This window comes from Petaurus breviceps, unplaced genomic scaffold, assembly GCF_028583685.1.
Source record: "Petaurus breviceps papuanus isolate PSGF00001 unplaced genomic scaffold, PetGlider_PUasm1.0 185, whole genome shotgun sequence".
Taxonomy (NCBI): Eukaryota; Metazoa; Chordata; class Mammalia; order Diprotodontia; family Petauridae; genus Petaurus; species Petaurus breviceps.
The window spans coordinates 40,415,155-40,431,931 of NW_027185797.1; the positions used below are offsets into that span (position 1 = coordinate 40,415,155).

At 57.2% G+C, this 16,777-nt stretch overlaps 2 protein-coding genes across 2 annotated transcripts in view; one reads left to right on the top strand and one right to left on the bottom strand.

Annotated features, from left to right (window-relative positions):
* Nucleotides 1-5,778, top strand: part of KLC3 (kinesin light chain 3) — a 19,535-nt gene extending 13,757 nt beyond the window's left edge. The window contains exons 9-13 of the mRNA XM_069089035.1: nt 276-366; nt 459-499; nt 758-855; nt 4,252-4,315; nt 4,685-5,778. Of these exons, the coding sequence (XP_068945136.1) occupies nt 276-366; nt 459-499; nt 758-855; nt 4,252-4,315; nt 4,685-4,765 (375 nt within the window). The 3' untranslated portion in view covers nt 4,766-5,778. The remainder of the gene's footprint in view (nt 1-275; nt 367-458; nt 500-757; nt 856-4,251; nt 4,316-4,684) is intronic.
* A 637-nt stretch (nt 5,779-6,415) lies between these two features.
* Nucleotides 6,416-16,777, bottom strand: part of ERCC2 (ERCC excision repair 2, TFIIH core complex helicase subunit) — an 11,464-nt gene continuing 1,102 nt past the window's right edge. The window contains 22 exon segments of the mRNA XM_069089034.1: nt 6,416-6,553; nt 7,098-7,241; nt 7,330-7,473; nt 7,813-7,883; nt 8,121-8,193; nt 8,365-8,457; nt 8,601-8,722; nt 9,028-9,091; nt 9,349-9,450; nt 11,082-11,151; nt 11,245-11,314; nt 11,851-11,969; nt 12,258-12,409; nt 12,411-12,427; nt 12,820-12,953; nt 13,521-13,617; nt 13,702-13,825; nt 14,213-14,329; nt 14,416-14,532; nt 15,400-15,513; nt 15,710-15,772; nt 15,881-15,958. Of these exon segments, the coding sequence (XP_068945135.1) occupies nt 6,461-6,553; nt 7,098-7,241; nt 7,330-7,473; nt 7,813-7,883; nt 8,121-8,193; nt 8,365-8,457; nt 8,601-8,722; nt 9,028-9,091; nt 9,349-9,450; nt 11,082-11,151; nt 11,245-11,314; nt 11,851-11,969; nt 12,258-12,409; nt 12,411-12,427; nt 12,820-12,953; nt 13,521-13,617; nt 13,702-13,825; nt 14,213-14,329; nt 14,416-14,532; nt 15,400-15,513; nt 15,710-15,772; nt 15,881-15,958 (2,178 nt within the window). The 3' untranslated portion in view covers nt 6,416-6,460.

Sequence of the window (16,777 nt, forward strand, 5' to 3'; positions counted from 1 at the left end):
AAGGGCCCTCCCAGCCCTGACATTCCCTGTTCTAAGGCCCTCCCAGCCCTGACATTCCTTGTTCTAAGACCCTCCCAGCCCTGACATTCCCTGTTCTAAGGCCCTCCCAGCTCTGACATCCCACATTCTAATGACCCCCGTAGAGCAGACACTCCAAGATTCTGTCCCCTCTGAGCTCAGTCTCCTTACTCCCTGGCTCCTGCAGCCCAGATGGCTCCGGGAGCTCTTGGGGGCTGGGCCTGACCCACATCTCCCCCCTCCTTCACACTCCTCAGGCCTCAGCTTACCTGAAACAGAACAAGTATGAACAGGCTGAAGAACTGTACAAGGAGATTCTCAGCAGGCAGGAGCTCCCGGCCCCCCTGGGTGAGCCTTCCCCCCCCCCCCCCCCGTCAGCCCCAAGCTTTGGCTCTGGGCCCCTCCAGCTCCCCTCTGAGCCTCCTCTTTCTTTCCCCCAGGGAACCCTGGCACTGGAGCCTCAGGGGACAAGGAATACCAGGTAAGCATCTCACCCGGATCAGACAGGAGGCTATGTAATACGGTAGTAACACCCTACATCAGGAGTCAGACCACCTAACTCTGATTTTCACCACCTGTATGACCCTGGCCAAGCCATTTACTGGCTTGGAGCCTCAGTTTCCCCCTCTGTAGAATGACAGGGATGGGCTGGGTGTGGCCTCTGCCACATGTCCGTGTCAGCTCTAAAGTCCACAGGATTGAGGGCGCGGGGGCCTGAGCTGTGAAGGTCACTCTTTAGGTCTTACGACGGAGCACCTCCTTTTCCAAGCTGCGAGAGTCGATCCGCCGCGGGAGTGAGAAGCTGGTGTCCCGCCTGAGGGGAGAGGGATCCTCTGGGTGAGTGTCCAGTAGGTCCTGACACCAGACCTGAAGGCCTGGCATTCAAGGTCCCTGTCTTCCTGCCTCAGCCTCTCTTTCCTGCCTTGCCCCAGACCATGCTCTCTGTCCTAGAAAACCTTCCCCCCTGTCTCTGAGACCTTTGGATTCAGAATCCAGGTTGGGTTACTGTTCCTCCCGGACCCTCCCCCTGGAAGCCCTCCTAGACTACACCTCCCCCACCCCACCACTCTCGGGGCTCTCTCTGCTCTGAATCCTTCATCAGAACTTCACAGCCCAGCTCAGGGAGACCCTTTTCTACCAACCATTCCCCAAAGTGCTTTGCTTAGCCTCCTTGGCATCTCTCCCCAACCCAAGCTTCCTTCCCCTGACCCTTTGAGCCCCCTTCCCTGGATCCTGTCTGTGTTCATGGTCAAGGAGTGGGGGCCAGGGGAAGGGGTCACATCCTGAGGGGAGCCCTGCCTCCCTGACCAGAAGGGGATTTCCCTGGGGATGGACGTGGTCAAGGAGACAAGGCTGCCCCAGGAGGGAGGGAGTGAGCTCCCCACCCCTGGAAGTATTCAAGCATTGGCCAGATGGCGGGTTGTGTGGAAGGGATCCTTGTCCAGCTGCAGACTGGACTACAGGCTGGCCTCTGAGAGTCTCAAAGGCAGCAGTGGGATATCACGATAGGAACTGATGGCTCTACGTCACTTTAAGGTTTAAAAAATGGGTTATGCACTTTATTATCTCACCATGTCCCACAACGGAGAGACCAACTCTGAAGTCAGAAGGCCTGGGTTCAGATCCAGTCCCTGTCACTTACTCCTCTGTGACTTTGTGGGCCTCAGTTTCCTCCTGTGTAAAATGAAGGTGTCGGACCCTTCCGTTGGTGTGACACTCCTGACAGCACCTTGAGGGGGGCCCATAGCTGTCAAAAACAATGATAAGATCTCAGGCAGCAAAAATAGCGAGACCACTGTCTTCAGGTGCGGTCAGACAGCAAGACAGCCTTGCACAGATATGGACACCATGAATACAAGGTAGTGGGGATGGGGAGAGGGAAGGGGGAGCAGCGATCAAGGAAGGCTTCATGGTCAAGGATGAGTTTACTGGATTCGAAGGACTGAAGGTGAGGAAGGAGTGCCTTCCAGGCACTGTCCCTCAGGACAGCCTTAGCAAAGGCTTGAAGGCTGGAGATGATGCACTGAGAGGAGTGGAAGCTAGCTTGGCAGGACTGTGGAGTGCCTAATAATGCGTTGGGAAGGAAAGAGCTTCAGGAGTTCATGTGGGGTCCTAAAGGTAATGGGAAGCCACTAGACGTCCTGGCGTCCTGCTCCAGGCCTGGGCTTTGGCATCTGGGCAGAGGATGGGTTGGTGCTGGGAGACACCAGCTTGAAGGCCGGGAATGAGGCGATGCCCTGTGGTGGCAGGTGTGTGTGAGCATTTATTGGGTGCCTACTACATGCCAGGCACCCAGAAGGGGTCAAGACGGGCTCCGCTTCAATACGAGGGGTGTGTGTGAGGACCCCGAGGTTTCAGGCTAGGGTGAGCGGGAGGCCTCGTGGCCCTGGACCTTGATAGGACGCTTTGGAGGGTGAGAAGCATGTGCAGAGGGCAGGAAAAGGCTGGGTGAAGGCACTGGGGACAGGATGGCACAGGGTGAGGGGGATAGCCCACGTCTAGTACCTGAAGGGCTTTGCAGGACACAAGGACTGGCCTGGCCCAGAGGGCAGAGTGAGCATACCTAGGGTGGCAGCCTTTGGAGCGGTTCCCTGGGGCAAGAGGCTTCCCTCAGGAAGAATGAGCTCCCCATCACCTAAGTGATGTCTGTGAGGAGCCTCGGGCCATAGTGGGAACTCTCCTGCCCTGGGCTGAGGGGTTGGTGCCTGGGAAGCCTAGAGAGCTGAGGCTTGGGGCTCTGGGGAGAGGTCATCTAGGAAAGGAAGTCCAGAAAGAGGCAGGTAAGTCATGCCCAGCGCATCTTGGGGTAGGGGGAAGGAGACACCGTGACAGGCCGCTGATGCATCTGAGAAGAGGATCTAAGATGGGAGGGGGCTGATGGAATTGGGGGTGCTTAGCCTAGACAGCTCTGGGCTGGGGTGGGCTGGGGTCCTTCAATGGAAACAGGAGAGAACCCAAAGTGAGGCAAGGGCATGATATTGGCTCTCCCTGGAATGGGACCACAAAGCCCTTCTGCTCCAATGCCTTCATTTTACGAACGGGGAGACTAAGGCCAAAGAAGGTTAAATGCCCTGGTCAAGGTCCTCAGGCTCACAAGTCAGAAGATGCTGACTGTTCTAGATGAAGGACCTGAAGCCTAGGTGAAGGGATTTGTCACACAAGTCTGTATGTAAGGCTCCAAGGTGGAATCTGAACCCAGACCCACTGCCTCAGGACCCTCCACTTTTGTCCTGTGCCTCTGAACCTTTAGGAAAATCCGATTTAGGGAGAAAGATGCTGGGGCCTCTGTGAGCAGGAGGAGCCAAAGGGAGGATGGCTGATCACTGGTGCGGGAGTGCCACCCCTCCCTTCTCCTAGCTCCTCAGGGCAGGTGATGGGAGAGAAAGGGAGTGCTGAGGCTGGGGGGGGGGGGGCCTGCAGGGGCCCAGAGCTCTGGGAAGAGGGCAGAGGGACTCGATTTACACTCGGTGCAGGGAGCGGAGTCACTGGCAGCTAAGACCTGGAACCAGTCTGGAGCCCCCGGGGTGGGGAGGGAGTTCTCCATCTCCTGTGGTTTTCAAGGAGAGCTGGGACGGCCATTTGAAAATAACAGCCCCCATTTCAATAATGCCTGAAGTCTGGCAAGTGCTCGACTCCCCTCATCACATCTGTTTGTCAATCAGTAAAGTACCTACTGTGTGCCAGGGGTACAAAGGAAGGTGCAGACAGTCCCTGTCCTCAGGGGGTCACGGTCTAACGGGGAAACTGTCTGCAAACCGCTGGGGTCTGCAATGTAACTGGCGCTTATGGGTCAGGCAGGCCTTGGGTGAGGCCACAGGTACCCAGGGCCCCTCCCAGCCTCCCTCCAGCTGGCAGCTGGGCATTTTAGTCAACAGGAGGAACCACATGGGGGGGGGGAGACTGGACCATGCACATGTCACCTCTGCCCTTAGGGGCCCGGTGGTGGTAAAGGAGTGATGGATTAGGATGAAGCCATCCCAGGAGACAGAGAGATGGAAGGAGGGGAGGGAGAGAGACAGAGAGAGGGAGAGAGAAAAAGAGAGAGAACAGAGGAAGACAAAGGGAGGGAGGGAAAGAGAGAGACAGAGAGATGGAGAAAGAAAAAGAGAAAGGAAGAGAAAAAGGGAGGACAGAGACATGAGAGGGAAAGAGAAAAAGAAGACAGAGAGGGAGGGAGAAAGGGACACCCCCACACACACACACACCCCCTGAATGTCTGACCTCTCCCTGCAGGATGAAACGGGCTATGTCCCTCGGCATGCTCAATACTGACGACCCCAGGGCCAGCAGGATGCAGGTAAGGGGAGCGAGTGGAGGTCTCCAAGGAGAAGGGGGATGACTAAGAAGGCCCAGCTCATTACCAGGCCCTGGGGGGGCAGGCGGGGCTGGGCCCTGGGGGAGGGGAAGCTCTGGACATGAGAGTCGCTTCCTGGTAGGAGGTTGGAGGGCTGGCAGGGGCAGAAGGGGGATGGAGGAGTTGGCCCAAGCAGGGGTTTGCCTCATCTGCAAATATGAGAAGCTTGGACTCAGCCACCCCTAAGGTCTCCTGCAGCCCCACATCTGTCACTGGTCACTGATTTAACCCGAGGATGGACCTCCAGGGAGGGCGGAGCTGGGTGGGGGGCATGGCCAGGACATCGTTATCCCAGAGCTGTCTTGCCCCCAGGTGTCGGGCAGCCCACTGAGTCTGATGCGCCCGCTGAGCACCAGCACCCAAGACCTGGGCCTCCCTCTGGACCAGCGCTAGTGGCCAGGCCTGGCCACAACAGCTTCTCAGGAACATGGCGGTGGGATGACCCGGTGTCATCCCCTTCCCTTCCACCCCACTCCAGTTTCTTCTGGCCCCTTCTCTGGCTATATTTATTGAATTTATGCCCACCTAGAGGTATCCTCACCCCAGGGCTGTAGCATTGGAGATAAAACCAACCAACATGGCTGTTTGCACATTCTTAAGGGGCAGCAAACCACCCCTCTCCCCCCCCCCTCCGCTCCAACACACACACCTTTGGAGAAATCACCATCCTTCTCCAGGGCCTCAGTTTCCCCAACTGCACAGTGAAGGGTCCCTTTACTCCGACATCTGGAGTTCTCTGTAATGGCCCCCTGTATTTGTCAGTACAGTTCTAGGACCCCAAGACCTAGACCTAGGACTCTAACTTACCCAGAAGGCAAGGGCCAGAGAGGAAGGAAGGGTGGGAGGGAGATGAAGCACTTGGGTCTGTAAATGGAAAACCTGGGCTATGAATCCCTGCTGTCACACTCTGTAGGATGATGACCTGTGTTCAAGTCCCGCCTTGCATGTGTGAGAAACTAATTATTGAATCAGGACCAAGGTTTTCCTCCTTCTGTAATTCCTCATCCGGAAACCCACCAGTTGCCCAGACCAAGATCTAACCAGACAGGAAAAGAAATTCTGCTTTTAGGCTACTGGGTGCATGCCTGCTCCTTGTGTTAGCTCAGCGAGGTCTGGGAAAACGTGGGTCTGGGTCCTCCCTCTGCCAGATGTGTGATGCAGGAATTGATATCTCTGACAGAGGTTGGAGCGGCACAGTCCCGTATCCCAGGATCCCCATTGTAATACAGCCTACTCCCACTGAGTTAACCAGAGTAGACTGGCACCCTTGGGACACCCGCTCCTCCAAGGGCCTATAAGCTCTGCGCCCACCGCCATGAGGGGTCTTTGGTCTGAGAGGCCAAAGGACCATGCTTTTGTTAATAACCCGCTGGCTTTATTAATAAAATGATTACACTGCCCAGAAACTGTCTGAACATTTTGAACGGTCACAGAGGAGTCCTGGTGCAGTGCCCTGGGCCTCTCCCTTTGTACAGCCAGGGCTGGACCAGAGGGCAGTCCTTGTGTCCAGTCTCCCTCCAGATCTCTAGCCTGTGACTTGTGCAGGACCAGGGGAAAACCTCTGCCTCCCCGGGGACCTCCATGATGGAAAGACCACAGTCCTGTAAGGAGAGCTCTCGCTTCTCTTTCTCTTGGCTAGTTTGGAAGGAAGGTTGTGTGCCAATTCATTCAGAGCACCATCACTTCTGGGAGGAAATGACCTTGGCCACTTCTGCAGAAGGTGAGGGTATCCCCTGGCCTGCTCCAATTTTCTGACCCGTAAAAAGGTCACATTCCTTCTGAGGTTCTAATAGTAACAGCATTTACATAAAGCTCTACGCTGTGCAAAGCCCCTGACAAACAGGATCTCATTGTGATCCTTCAGGGAGGTGCTAATATGCCCGTTTTACAGTCGAGGAAAATGAAGCGAAGTGACCTGCCCAGGGTCACACAGCCAATTGTGCCTGGGGCAGCATTCAGATTCAGACCATCCCAGTTCCTCACTGGGCCACTATGGCCCCCAGGGCCGGCCAGATTGTCTCCTCCAGAGAAAAGAAGCAAGCCTTTAAAAAAAAACCCAACTTTTATTGTTCTTGCCCCCACCCCCATTCACAGCTGCTGGGCAATCTGCTCTATGCGGTGAAGGGTCTCCTCGGCCTGGAGCTGCTCGAGGCTCAGCAAAGACAGCCCCAGCTGGTCCTCCTGGGGAGCAGATTGGAGGGGCCAGGTCAGATGGAGGCAGTGCCTTTCAGGACTCCTCCCCTGCCTCCCATGGGCAACGGAGCACCCCAGAGACCTAGGCTCCCTTGCAGCATCCATGGATTGGCCCCTCTCTGGGTCTCAGTTTACCCATCTGTGCAGCACAAGTCCTTTGGAACAGGCCGGGAACACTCCTACATCGCTGGCAGAAAAGTGGGGCCTCCCTCACCCTTGTAACCCCGAGCCTGAGCCCCTGGCCATGGGTCTGGCGCCAAGGGGAAAGAGAATAATAAATGAGGAGAAAACCCCAGGCCCTAGAGGAGGCTGGAAAGAGACAGAATCAGGACGAGGAGACCAAAGCGTGGAGGAGGCTGAGGCCGAGCTGTGCTCTTCCTGGAGTCTGGGGGCTCTCCCCTGGCTGGGGACCAGAGAACCCCACACAGCCCCTGGTGATCTGGGGAGGGGGGGAAGAGAGCCAAGGCTCCAGGCAGACTCTGGAGAAGGAAGAAGGGGGTCCCATGCCGGGGGCAGAATGGGGGTGGCTCACCCTGTGGAAAGGCTGCGCCATCTGCCTCAGGAAGTACTTGGCCACCTGGACGCCCTCATCCACCGTCAGGTTGAGGTTGGCATCTGTCAGGTGCTCCTGGATCCAACGAGGGAGCTTCCCACGCTTGTCAGCCCGGGCGAAGCGCTGTGGGCAGAGGGGGCTCAGGCCTGCATGGTGGGGAGCGCCCTCAGGACCCCGGTCCCCGCCCAGCTCGACCTGGCCGGCCGCCCACCTTGTCAGCAAAGATCATGAGCCCATAGTCAGTCTTGCCCCGGATGGCTCGGCCCACACACTGGGCTGCGTGTCGCATGGCATCAAAAGTCAGGAAGTCATTCTCTCGGATCTGGAACTGATCCCGAAGGAACTCCAGGCGGGCCTGTGTGCGAGGTGGCAGGGGCTGCCTGGTCAGGAACCACCACCATTGCAGGGAGATCCCCCCCCCAAATGAGCACTGCACAGGCCCGGCCCCACGCTCCCTGCCCTCAGTGTGTCCCCATTTGTGAAGAATGAGGGCTGATTTAGACAGTCTCTAAGGACACTCTCCACTCTGAGATTGTATGTTCTGAGGCCTCAAACATTCCCTGTTCTAGGTCCTCTCCCAGTTCTGGCTTTCCTTGTTCTAAGGTTGCTTCTAACATTCAATTTCTACTATGTGCTCAAACATTCTGTGGTCTAAGATTCAAATTCTTTCCCCTCCCTCCAGCCTCCTACTCACCTTGAGAATTCGGCTTTGGGTGTAGACATAGGGAACACCAAACATGATGACGGCCCGGCCATAGTGGTGAACTGCAGGGAGTGTTACAGGCCAACGGAAAAAAAGAGTATTTGTGGTTGGGGGGGTGGGGTAGAGAAACTGGGCCCTGGGCCCAGCCGACCTTGACAACTCAGGTAGAGCAGAGGAGACACTGTGTGCTACACTCTGCCCAGTCTGTGCCCCAGGAGGGTGGGGCTCTGGGGCACATCATTCCCCGTTGTTCCCAGGCCCTGCCCTAACCCCAGGGGCTGGGGACACAGAGCACTCACCAAAGTCGATGCCCTCGGACACCTTGCCCCTGGCGACAGAAAGCAGGATGGCCCCTCTGCCATTCTCACAAGCCTGCGGGGGATGGAGGCGTCAGACTCCCCCAGGGCAGCTTTGGGATATGGGTGGAACCCCGCCACTGACTTTCATGGCCAACCGCTCCTCCTACAGACCAAGGTTCAGGGAAAGGGGACTTATCCAAGGTCACCCCTCCCTGCTGCCTGGGGTCAGCCTCTGACCTCTTACCTCTTGGTATTTCTCTAGGGCCACGCTCGTCTCTGCTCCATCCTGGGTCTCAATGAACAGGAGCTTGTTCCTCTGAATGTTTTCCAGGATGCCCTGGGCAGTGGGAGGAAGAGTCTGGGATCCTGGTGGGGGCTCAAGGCCTAAGAGCTGGGCAGACTGGGACTTTGGGGAAGCAGAAGGGAGCAGAAGGTGTCCCCTGGAGATCCCCGGGCCGAGGGAGCGGGGGATAGACTCACCTGCTCATACCAGGCAGCCACAGTGCTTTCCATGTACTGATAGCTGGTAAAAAAGGCGACAATGCCATCAGGGACCACGGCAGACATCTCCAGAAGCAGGTTCCCGTAATTCCGGATTACGGCTGTGGAGAGCCAGCCCCCCCCAGCGAGTAAGAAACTGCTCTCTCCCCTCCTGTCCTGCCTTGGCCCTGATCCCAGGGCTCAGCAACTCTCTCTCCCCCGCCCCAAGAGGCCTGGCCAGCCCCCACCTACCCAGAGAGCCAGGCCCCTGCCCTGCCTCCAGCCTCTCCCAGTCTGGAGGCTTGTTCTTCCTCCACCCATCCAAAGCACAGCCTCAGTGTGGAGAGGCAGAGCTGGGCTCACTCCCAGCCACAGCCAGCCCCCCCCCCCAACCCTCCTGCCCAGGCCTCTCTCCATGGTGACTCACCAATATCTTCTCGGGTCTCAAACTTGGAGCTGATGGCCACCTGATCATTGCCCCGGCCAACAATCTAGAAAGACCAAGAAACAGAAGCATTATGGGACTACAGATAAAGGCCAACTAGTAAGAAGGCTGGGCCTGCCCCTCTGACCAGTGGGCAGGCAGGGCTCACTGTGTCAGGGCTGGGCCTTGAGACCAACCATTTGCTGTGAGCGTGGGCTGAAAGTGGACAGAAGGATGGGGACGCAGCATCTCCCCATTCCGCAGCCACCAGCTCCCCTGAAGAGAACAGACCTGGGCGGGGGCCCTCCCAGACCCCATACTCACCATGGGGCAGAGGCAGACCCGGGCTAAGGTCATGGTGAAGGTTGCCATGGTGACAGGGTGGAAATCCAATATTTTGGGGTAGATATCCAAAGGGGACAGGGTCTAGATGGAGACAGAAGAGGACGGGCTCAGAGGTACACCGGCAAACAAGAAGGTCCAGGGGACCACTAAAGAAGACAGTTAAGAAATATTGGGGGGCAGGGAAGAACCCAGGGGTCATGAAGGCCATGGGACTGGACAGGAACTAGGGATGGGTTTGCAGAATCGATCACAAGTAGGGGGCTGGCACTGGGCTGTGTCTTGATGGTACAAGCCCTGCCCTCAAGGAGACAATACAGATGGGGGCAGCAGCAGCTGCAGTTGGGGGGAGGATTAGAGATGCCGAGGGGCTGGGGCCAAGTCCGGATATTGGCAGAGCTGAGGAAGGGCATTCCAGGCATGGGGCAAGGCCAGCATAAATGGTGCTGGGCTAGAGCCCAGTGCAGGAGGGGTCGGGGGCACTAAGAACAAAAGGTCTGATGCTAGAGGGCACAGGAAGCAAGGGAGGGATGTGGCCAGACCTGCCCTTCAGGAAGATCACTGGCATTTAGGGGGAGCCTGCAATAGTCCTGGACTACAGGGATGGGCAGATGGGCAGAGCAGGGCTATCTCTTCCCAGAGGCCCCAGGGTGGCAGGGCACATTGGGTAATGGGGAGAACTGTCGGTTGGCTAGGTGAACAGTGAACAGAGCACTGGCCCTGGAGTCAGGAGGACCCAAGACACTTAACATTTACTAGTTGTGTGACCTTGGGCAATTCATTTAACCCCAATTTTCCTGCCTTCCCCCTCCAAAAAGCAAAAAAATAAGAGAACTGTCCAGGGGGACAAACTGGGGGGGGACTGGATTTGTGGGATAGAGACATGGGCACAGAGACAGAAAAGGGAGCAGGGAAGAGTCGGGGCCAGGGAGCCTGTGGGGAAAATGAGGACCAGGACACTAACCATGTGACTGAGGGGAGAGGGGCAGGGACAATTTTTGCCTCTTCTATCCCCACGGCCTGCACACTGTGTGCCCCCTTAACAAACGCCTGTTCACCTGACTTGGCTGAGGGGACACGAGGGTTCACAGAGAGGCTCACCGGGAACATTCACGCCCTCACAGGTCTTAGGGGTGTTAAGGGAAGGTCAGGACACTGATCTGGAAGCTGATGGGGGCTCAGGGGACTTGGAGGCTTGTGTCATGGGGACAGCTGAAGGAGGTCAGGAAGAAGCAGGGCAGGCCTGGGGGCTACAGGGACCCTCTGGACCAGGGAGGAGCCTCGGAGGTCCCAGGGAAAGAAAGGAAAAGGAAGGACCAAAGGAGGGACTTGAGGGCAGTGGAAAAACACTGGAGGGTGAGTGAGGACAGAAGGGCAGGGGTCAGACAAGGGGAGCTCAGCTGCTATTGGATCAGAGGAATGAGTGGCCTAGCACAGAATGGAAGGAAGGGCCCAGAGTCAGGAAGAACAGGACTACTGTTGAGAGCTGGCGCTCATGGGGTGCTTCCCAGTTGGCATCTATTATCTCCTTTGATCTTCATGACCAACCAGTGACGTGGGGGCACTTATCAACCCCATCTTACAGAGGAGGAAACTAAGGCCCAGAGAGGTCCAGGAAGAATCCCTGGGGTCCTGATGCTCTCACAGGGATTCGGGGGTGGTGGGAGAATGGGAGGAAGAGCCTGTGGCAGGCAGAGAGGGGCCGGGGGGCTCACCCCTGAGGTGATGATCACAGTCTGAAAACGCTCAAACACTGGTTTGATGGCCAGGGAGGCATCCATGCAGCTGGTGAGGGATTGGGAAGAGAGACATCAGGGGGGCCATCCAGGGGGCTAGGAAAGGGGGCAGGAAAAGGGGGAAGGAAGCCAGGGGCCTCACCTGAAATGCAGGACAGGGTTGGCAATAGTTGGGGTCCTCTCATCAAAGGGCTCGATGATAATGGTGAAACCTGGGCCAGGAAGGGAAGGGTGAGGCCCCAGTGTGCCTGGGACCCCCTCCTACACCCAAATCAAGGTGGACCCAGCTGAGGTGGGGTGGTGAAGGGGGCCTCAGAGGTTACCCCACACCTACCCAACACAAGGCAGAATTCATCCTTCCCTTTCTCCCTCCATCCTTCCCCCCATCCCTCCATCTCTCCCTCCAGGCCCGCTGTCATGGGCCTGCCCTGATTACCCCAGGGTTAATCTCCAGGAATTAGTGGGAACAGATGGGCAATGTGTAGCCATGGCCTGGAGGGGTGGGGGAGGAGGGGATGGACAAGCAGGAGCCTGGGGGAGGGGGATTTGTTGTCTAACCCCCCAATCTCTCCCACCCTCCTGCTGATTCAGAACAGCTGCTAAGCACCTCACCTATGAGTGTGATAGAGGCACACTGGGACCCCCAAAGTGTCGGAGCTGGGAAGGCACTGGGTCAAGCCCAGCCTCATTCTGTAGGAGGGAACTGAGGCCCCTGAGAAGGGAAGAGGGGAAGGCAGGAGCCACTCACCTCGGGAGTAGGTGCTGACCAGTGTGGCAAAATTGGAGAGGAGGGTGAGGGGGGAGAAGTCAGCCAGATCTGCGATCTCCAGTGTGTGGAGCAGGGACCTTAGCCGCTCAGCGCAGAACCTGGGGGCGAAGGAAGGAGGTGAGGGCTGGCCACTGGAGGCCACATCAGACTGGTCTCAAGAGAGGCAGGGGGTGTGAAACTGGCCTGAAGGTGGAGGTGAGGGGCAGGCAGAGGGTCAGAGGCCAGTTAGCCCAACTCCCTCACTTCACAGAGGAGGAAACACACTCAGAGAAAGGAAATGACCGACCAGAGGGTCTGGAAACCTCTGTGGAGACCCAAGGGACTGGGTGGGGAGGGAGGGGGAGAGTGCAGGGGCCAAGTCTGGAGCCACGACCCACAGGGCTCACCGCAAAGGCTTGCGCTGGATGCAGACGCGATGGGCCAGGCCCCCCAGGAAGGCTGGCGGGCTCTCCTGGACCACATGCTGTGTCCGGAGGCGCCACTTCACATATTCTAGCAAGCGCCTAAGGAAGCCCAGGAAATGCTCTGCTGTCCGGGTTGGAGCCGGGCACCGCCTCTACGGGGGGGGGGAGGGAGATGTGAGACAATGTGCCCCCTCACTGAGGGCCGGCCGCAGACCCTGGCCAGGTCAGCTCCTGCACAGTGGGGGAGCCAAGCCCCCTTTACATGGGGGCCCAGAGTCCACTTGGGGATTCCTGGCTAGACCAGGCGTGGATTCTTTACTGCACATCAGCTGACCTACAAACAATCTGGGGGGGGGGCAGGGAACAATCTCAGAGCTCAAGGGCATTAGAGACATCTAGGTCAACCACTTTGTTTGGCAGAGAGAGAAACCGAGGCCCAGGGAACATCCCACGATGCTGCAGTGGGGGAAGCTAGGCATCCCTCTGGCCCCCCCACTCCTGCATCTTGGCTGAGTCCAGGATGGGGACAGCGGGGAGTCCCCACCTTGCAACACCTCGTCAGGCAGGACCGGGTTGGCCAGGTGTGCGTCAGTCTCTCGGGCTAAACTGGCCTCTCGAAGCCCCTCCACCAGGCGGCGGTATTCCTCCCGCAGGCGCTTTTCATCTGTTTCCTTGATCCTGGGGGAGAGGGGAACCCACAGGAATTGGGGGGTTGGGGCTGACATCTGGCTCCTACCCTTAGACTCTAAGTTTGGGGTGAGCTTCCTGCTGTCTTGGGGAATTCTCCACAAAGCCCTTCCCCTCTGGGTACCCCAATGTTCTCCTCTTGGCACCTCAATTCCCCCTCTTTGGTAGCTCAGAACCCCCTCAGTAAAACAGAAGGGTGAAGGTCGATGGCTTCTAAGTTACTCCCAGCTCTAGATGACCTCATTTTACAGATGAGGAAACTTGAGGCCCAGAGATTAAGGGACTGGCTTAAGGTTGGTGAGTTAGGAAAGAAAGATCTGAGGTGGGATATGAACCCAGGACCTTTGACTCCAAAGGCTCTTCCCACTGCTCTGACAATCTCTGTTCCATGAATCAAGGGGACCCTCGGATCTTGGCCTCCAGGCCAGGACCGTGTGACATGTGGAGCCTGGCCAGAGCCCAAGGCAGATGAAGGCAAGCCCCAGAGCCTAGGATGGCCCAGGGTCGGTCATAGGGCATCAAGGCAGGGTCACCAAGCTCTCACCGGCCCCTACCCACTTGTGAACCGTGCGCTGCAGTGTCTCTAAGTTGGCCTGACATCGATCTAGGGTCCGGCGGCTCAGGTTCACACTCATGGAGTCGATGCACACATTGTCTGAGAGACAAAGGGGAGAAATGGTGGGCACCGGCCTCGGGGGCTCAGGGTACAAGGGCTGGCTGGCCCCAGCCTCCCACTCACCAATGTTGTGGGCCTCGTCAAAGACCACAACGGCCTTTCGAGCCAGCTCTTTGGAAACAAGGTCAGCGATCTTTGGGTCCAGAAGGTAGTGGTAGCTGTAGACAATAACGTTGGCATGAAGGATCTGGCAGAGGGGAAGCAGGACCATGGGGAAGAGAGCCAGAGGGTGCAGGCCCCCCCCCCCCCCCTCTGACGTTCTCGGTTATAAGGCCCTTCCAGCACTGACTGATGTTCTAAGTTCTAAGGTTTCTCCCACCTGACACTCCCTGTTCTAAGGCCCTTCCCAGTGCTGATGGTCTATGTTCTAAGGTTCCTCCCACCTGACACTCCCTGTTCTAAGGCCCTTCCCAATTCTGCTGTTCTGTGTTCTAAGGTTCCTTCCACCTCTGACATTTTAAGACCCCCTCCAAATGACATTTCACATACTAGGCTCCCTCCTACCTGACATCAAGCCCTTCATAGCTCAACCCTACCCCTCCTACCTCCATCACACACACACAAACATCCTTACCGAGTATCGGGCAAGGAAGTATGGGCACCAGCCTTTCTGTCGTCCAAAGGCCTTCAGGTCGTCCAGGTTGTAGATGCCCCAGGGGATGGGCACTTGGCGGCCTTGGGCATCAAACTCCTGGGAGCAGGGGAAAGGCCTCCATGAGCACAGAGCTGGACTTTCCCCCTGCAAGGGCACTGCCCCCACCCTCTGGCCCCAGGTACCTCATAGAAGCTGCAGTGAGGGGTGTTGGCATCCTGCTGGTGCTGGGCCCGCACATAAGAGGCCGTCAGGCTGTGACACTTCCCATCCACATCCTTCCCAAACCGCAAGGGGGTCACCTGCAAAGGGACCCAGGGAGAGAGCCCCAAGGGCTCAGGGCTCACCCTCACTTCTAGACTTATTCCACCACACCTCTAAGGACTCTGGCCTCCAGATCCACGTTCCTAGAGTCGGACTCTAATTAGAACCTCGTCCTTTGGATGAGGGACCTTCCTGGACTTCTAGTGACCAGGGTAAAAGACAAAAGGAAGAGGAGAAAGGCAGAGGAGGAAGGGCTCTTAGTTCTTAGACTGCAAGAGCTGGAAGGCCCCTTTAGAAAAAAGGAAACCGGAGCTGGGAATGATCTTAGAACATGCAATGGCAGGGCTAGGAGGGCCTTAGAACAGAGAATGCCAGAGCTGGGAGGGCCTTAGAACAGGGAATGTCAGGGCTGGAAGGGGCCTTAGAACACGGAATGTCAGGGCTGGGAGGGGCCTTAGAACATGGAATGTCAGGGCTGGGAGGGACCTTAGAACATGGAATGTCAGGGCTGGGAGGGCCTTAGAACAGGGGATGTCAGGGCTGGAAGGGGCCTTAGAATATGTAATGTCAGAACTGGGAGGGGCTTTAGGACAGGGAATGTCAGGGGCCTTAGAACATGGAATATCAGGGCTGGGAGGGACCTTAGAACAGGGAATGTCAGAGCTGGGAGGGCCTTAGAACAGGGGATGTCAGGGCTGGGAGGACCCTTAGAACAGGGGATGCTCCAGTTGGACAAAATCTTAGAGAAGACAGATCAGACTTAGAGAAGGCCTCAAAAACTGTCTAGGCCTGTTCTCCCAATTTTATAGATGAGGTAACCGAGGCCCAAAGTGCTCCAGTGGAAGTGTGATTGCTACCTCTTGGTCCTGCCTCCCCTTCCCACCCCAGGGCTCAGGATCCCTCACCTCTGGGTGAATACACAGATTCTTCCGGGAGCTCAAAGCCAGGCCCAGGAATGGCACCTTCTCACCCTCCTGCTTCTCAAGGGAGTCCATCAGCTTCCTGAGCTCCTCAATCACCTGGCTCAGGGGAAGAGGAGGGGAGCAGAGGATGGCTGAAGTCCTCCCTTCCCAGCTAGGACTGGGCCCTCTTGTCTCCACTGCCCAGCCCAGCAGCAGAGATGGGCTGTACCAAATCCTCCCCATTCCTGGGGCAAGGGAACCTCCAAGGGTCAGGGAATGGCTTCCTGGCAGCCCCAGACTAAAGTTAACCTACCTTCTCAATCTCAGGCACGGTTCTCGAGCAGTAGATGAGTTTGGTTACTTCCAGGGGGTGAGCCTGCTCATGCATGAGCGATTGGGGAAAGGAGAATGCTGGGGTCAGGATGGGCTGTGCTCCGGCCCCAATCTCCCCCATTCCACCCCCGACTTAGGCTCAAATACTGACCTGCTGGTACGCCACGATCAAAGCCAAGAGGGAGATGGTCTTGCCAGTGCCCGAGGGCATCTCGAGGACCCCGTGACCCTGCATGTGCCCACCCCCCCAAGAAACATCATCAGCTCACAAAAGCTGTGCTTGAATCTGAGCATGATGAAATATCACAAGTTTAAAACCAAAGCCTCAGAATCACAGAAGTTACAGTCAGAAAGGCCCTTAGGAGGGAAGCGGCCTTCATTCAGCAGGCACCCTGCCTAACACTCTGCCCTTCAGAAGCCAGGAGCCAGGCTGACGATCCCACCATGGGGCACAGTGCTGGGCCCGGAGTCAGGAAAGACCCAACTTCAAAACCAGCCTCAGGCTCTCAACTAGCAGGGTGACTCTGGGCCAGCCACTGCCTTCACCTGCCTCAGTTTCCTCACCTGTAAAACGGGGTTCATAGCAGCACCTCCCTTGAAGAGCTGCTGTGTAATCAAATGAGATGATAGTGACTGGCACACAGTAGGCACCACATAAACTGCTTGTACCCCCTTTCCTTCCTATTTTACAGGTGATGAAACTGAGGCAGGCCAAGTGGCTTGCCCACAGTTACGCTGCTGGAAAGGGTCTGAGGCTGGAATGACAGTAGCTGCCCTTGGAGAGCATCTGGCCCAGGGGTCCTTACTTGGCTCTGTGCCTGGGCCACCCGGGCAGGCTGGGGGAGCCTGTGTGTAAATGCACAAAGGCTTCCAGAGGAGATCTGATTCTGCAGGGGCTGGGGGGGAGGGGGAGGAGAGTAAGGAGAGGAGGGAGGATGGAGAGGAGGAGGAGGGGAAGGAGGGGGAGGATGGAGGGGAGCAGAGGAGAGGAAGGGGGAGGAGGGAAAGGAGGAGGGAGGAGGAGCAAGAAGGGGAAGGAGGAGGGGAG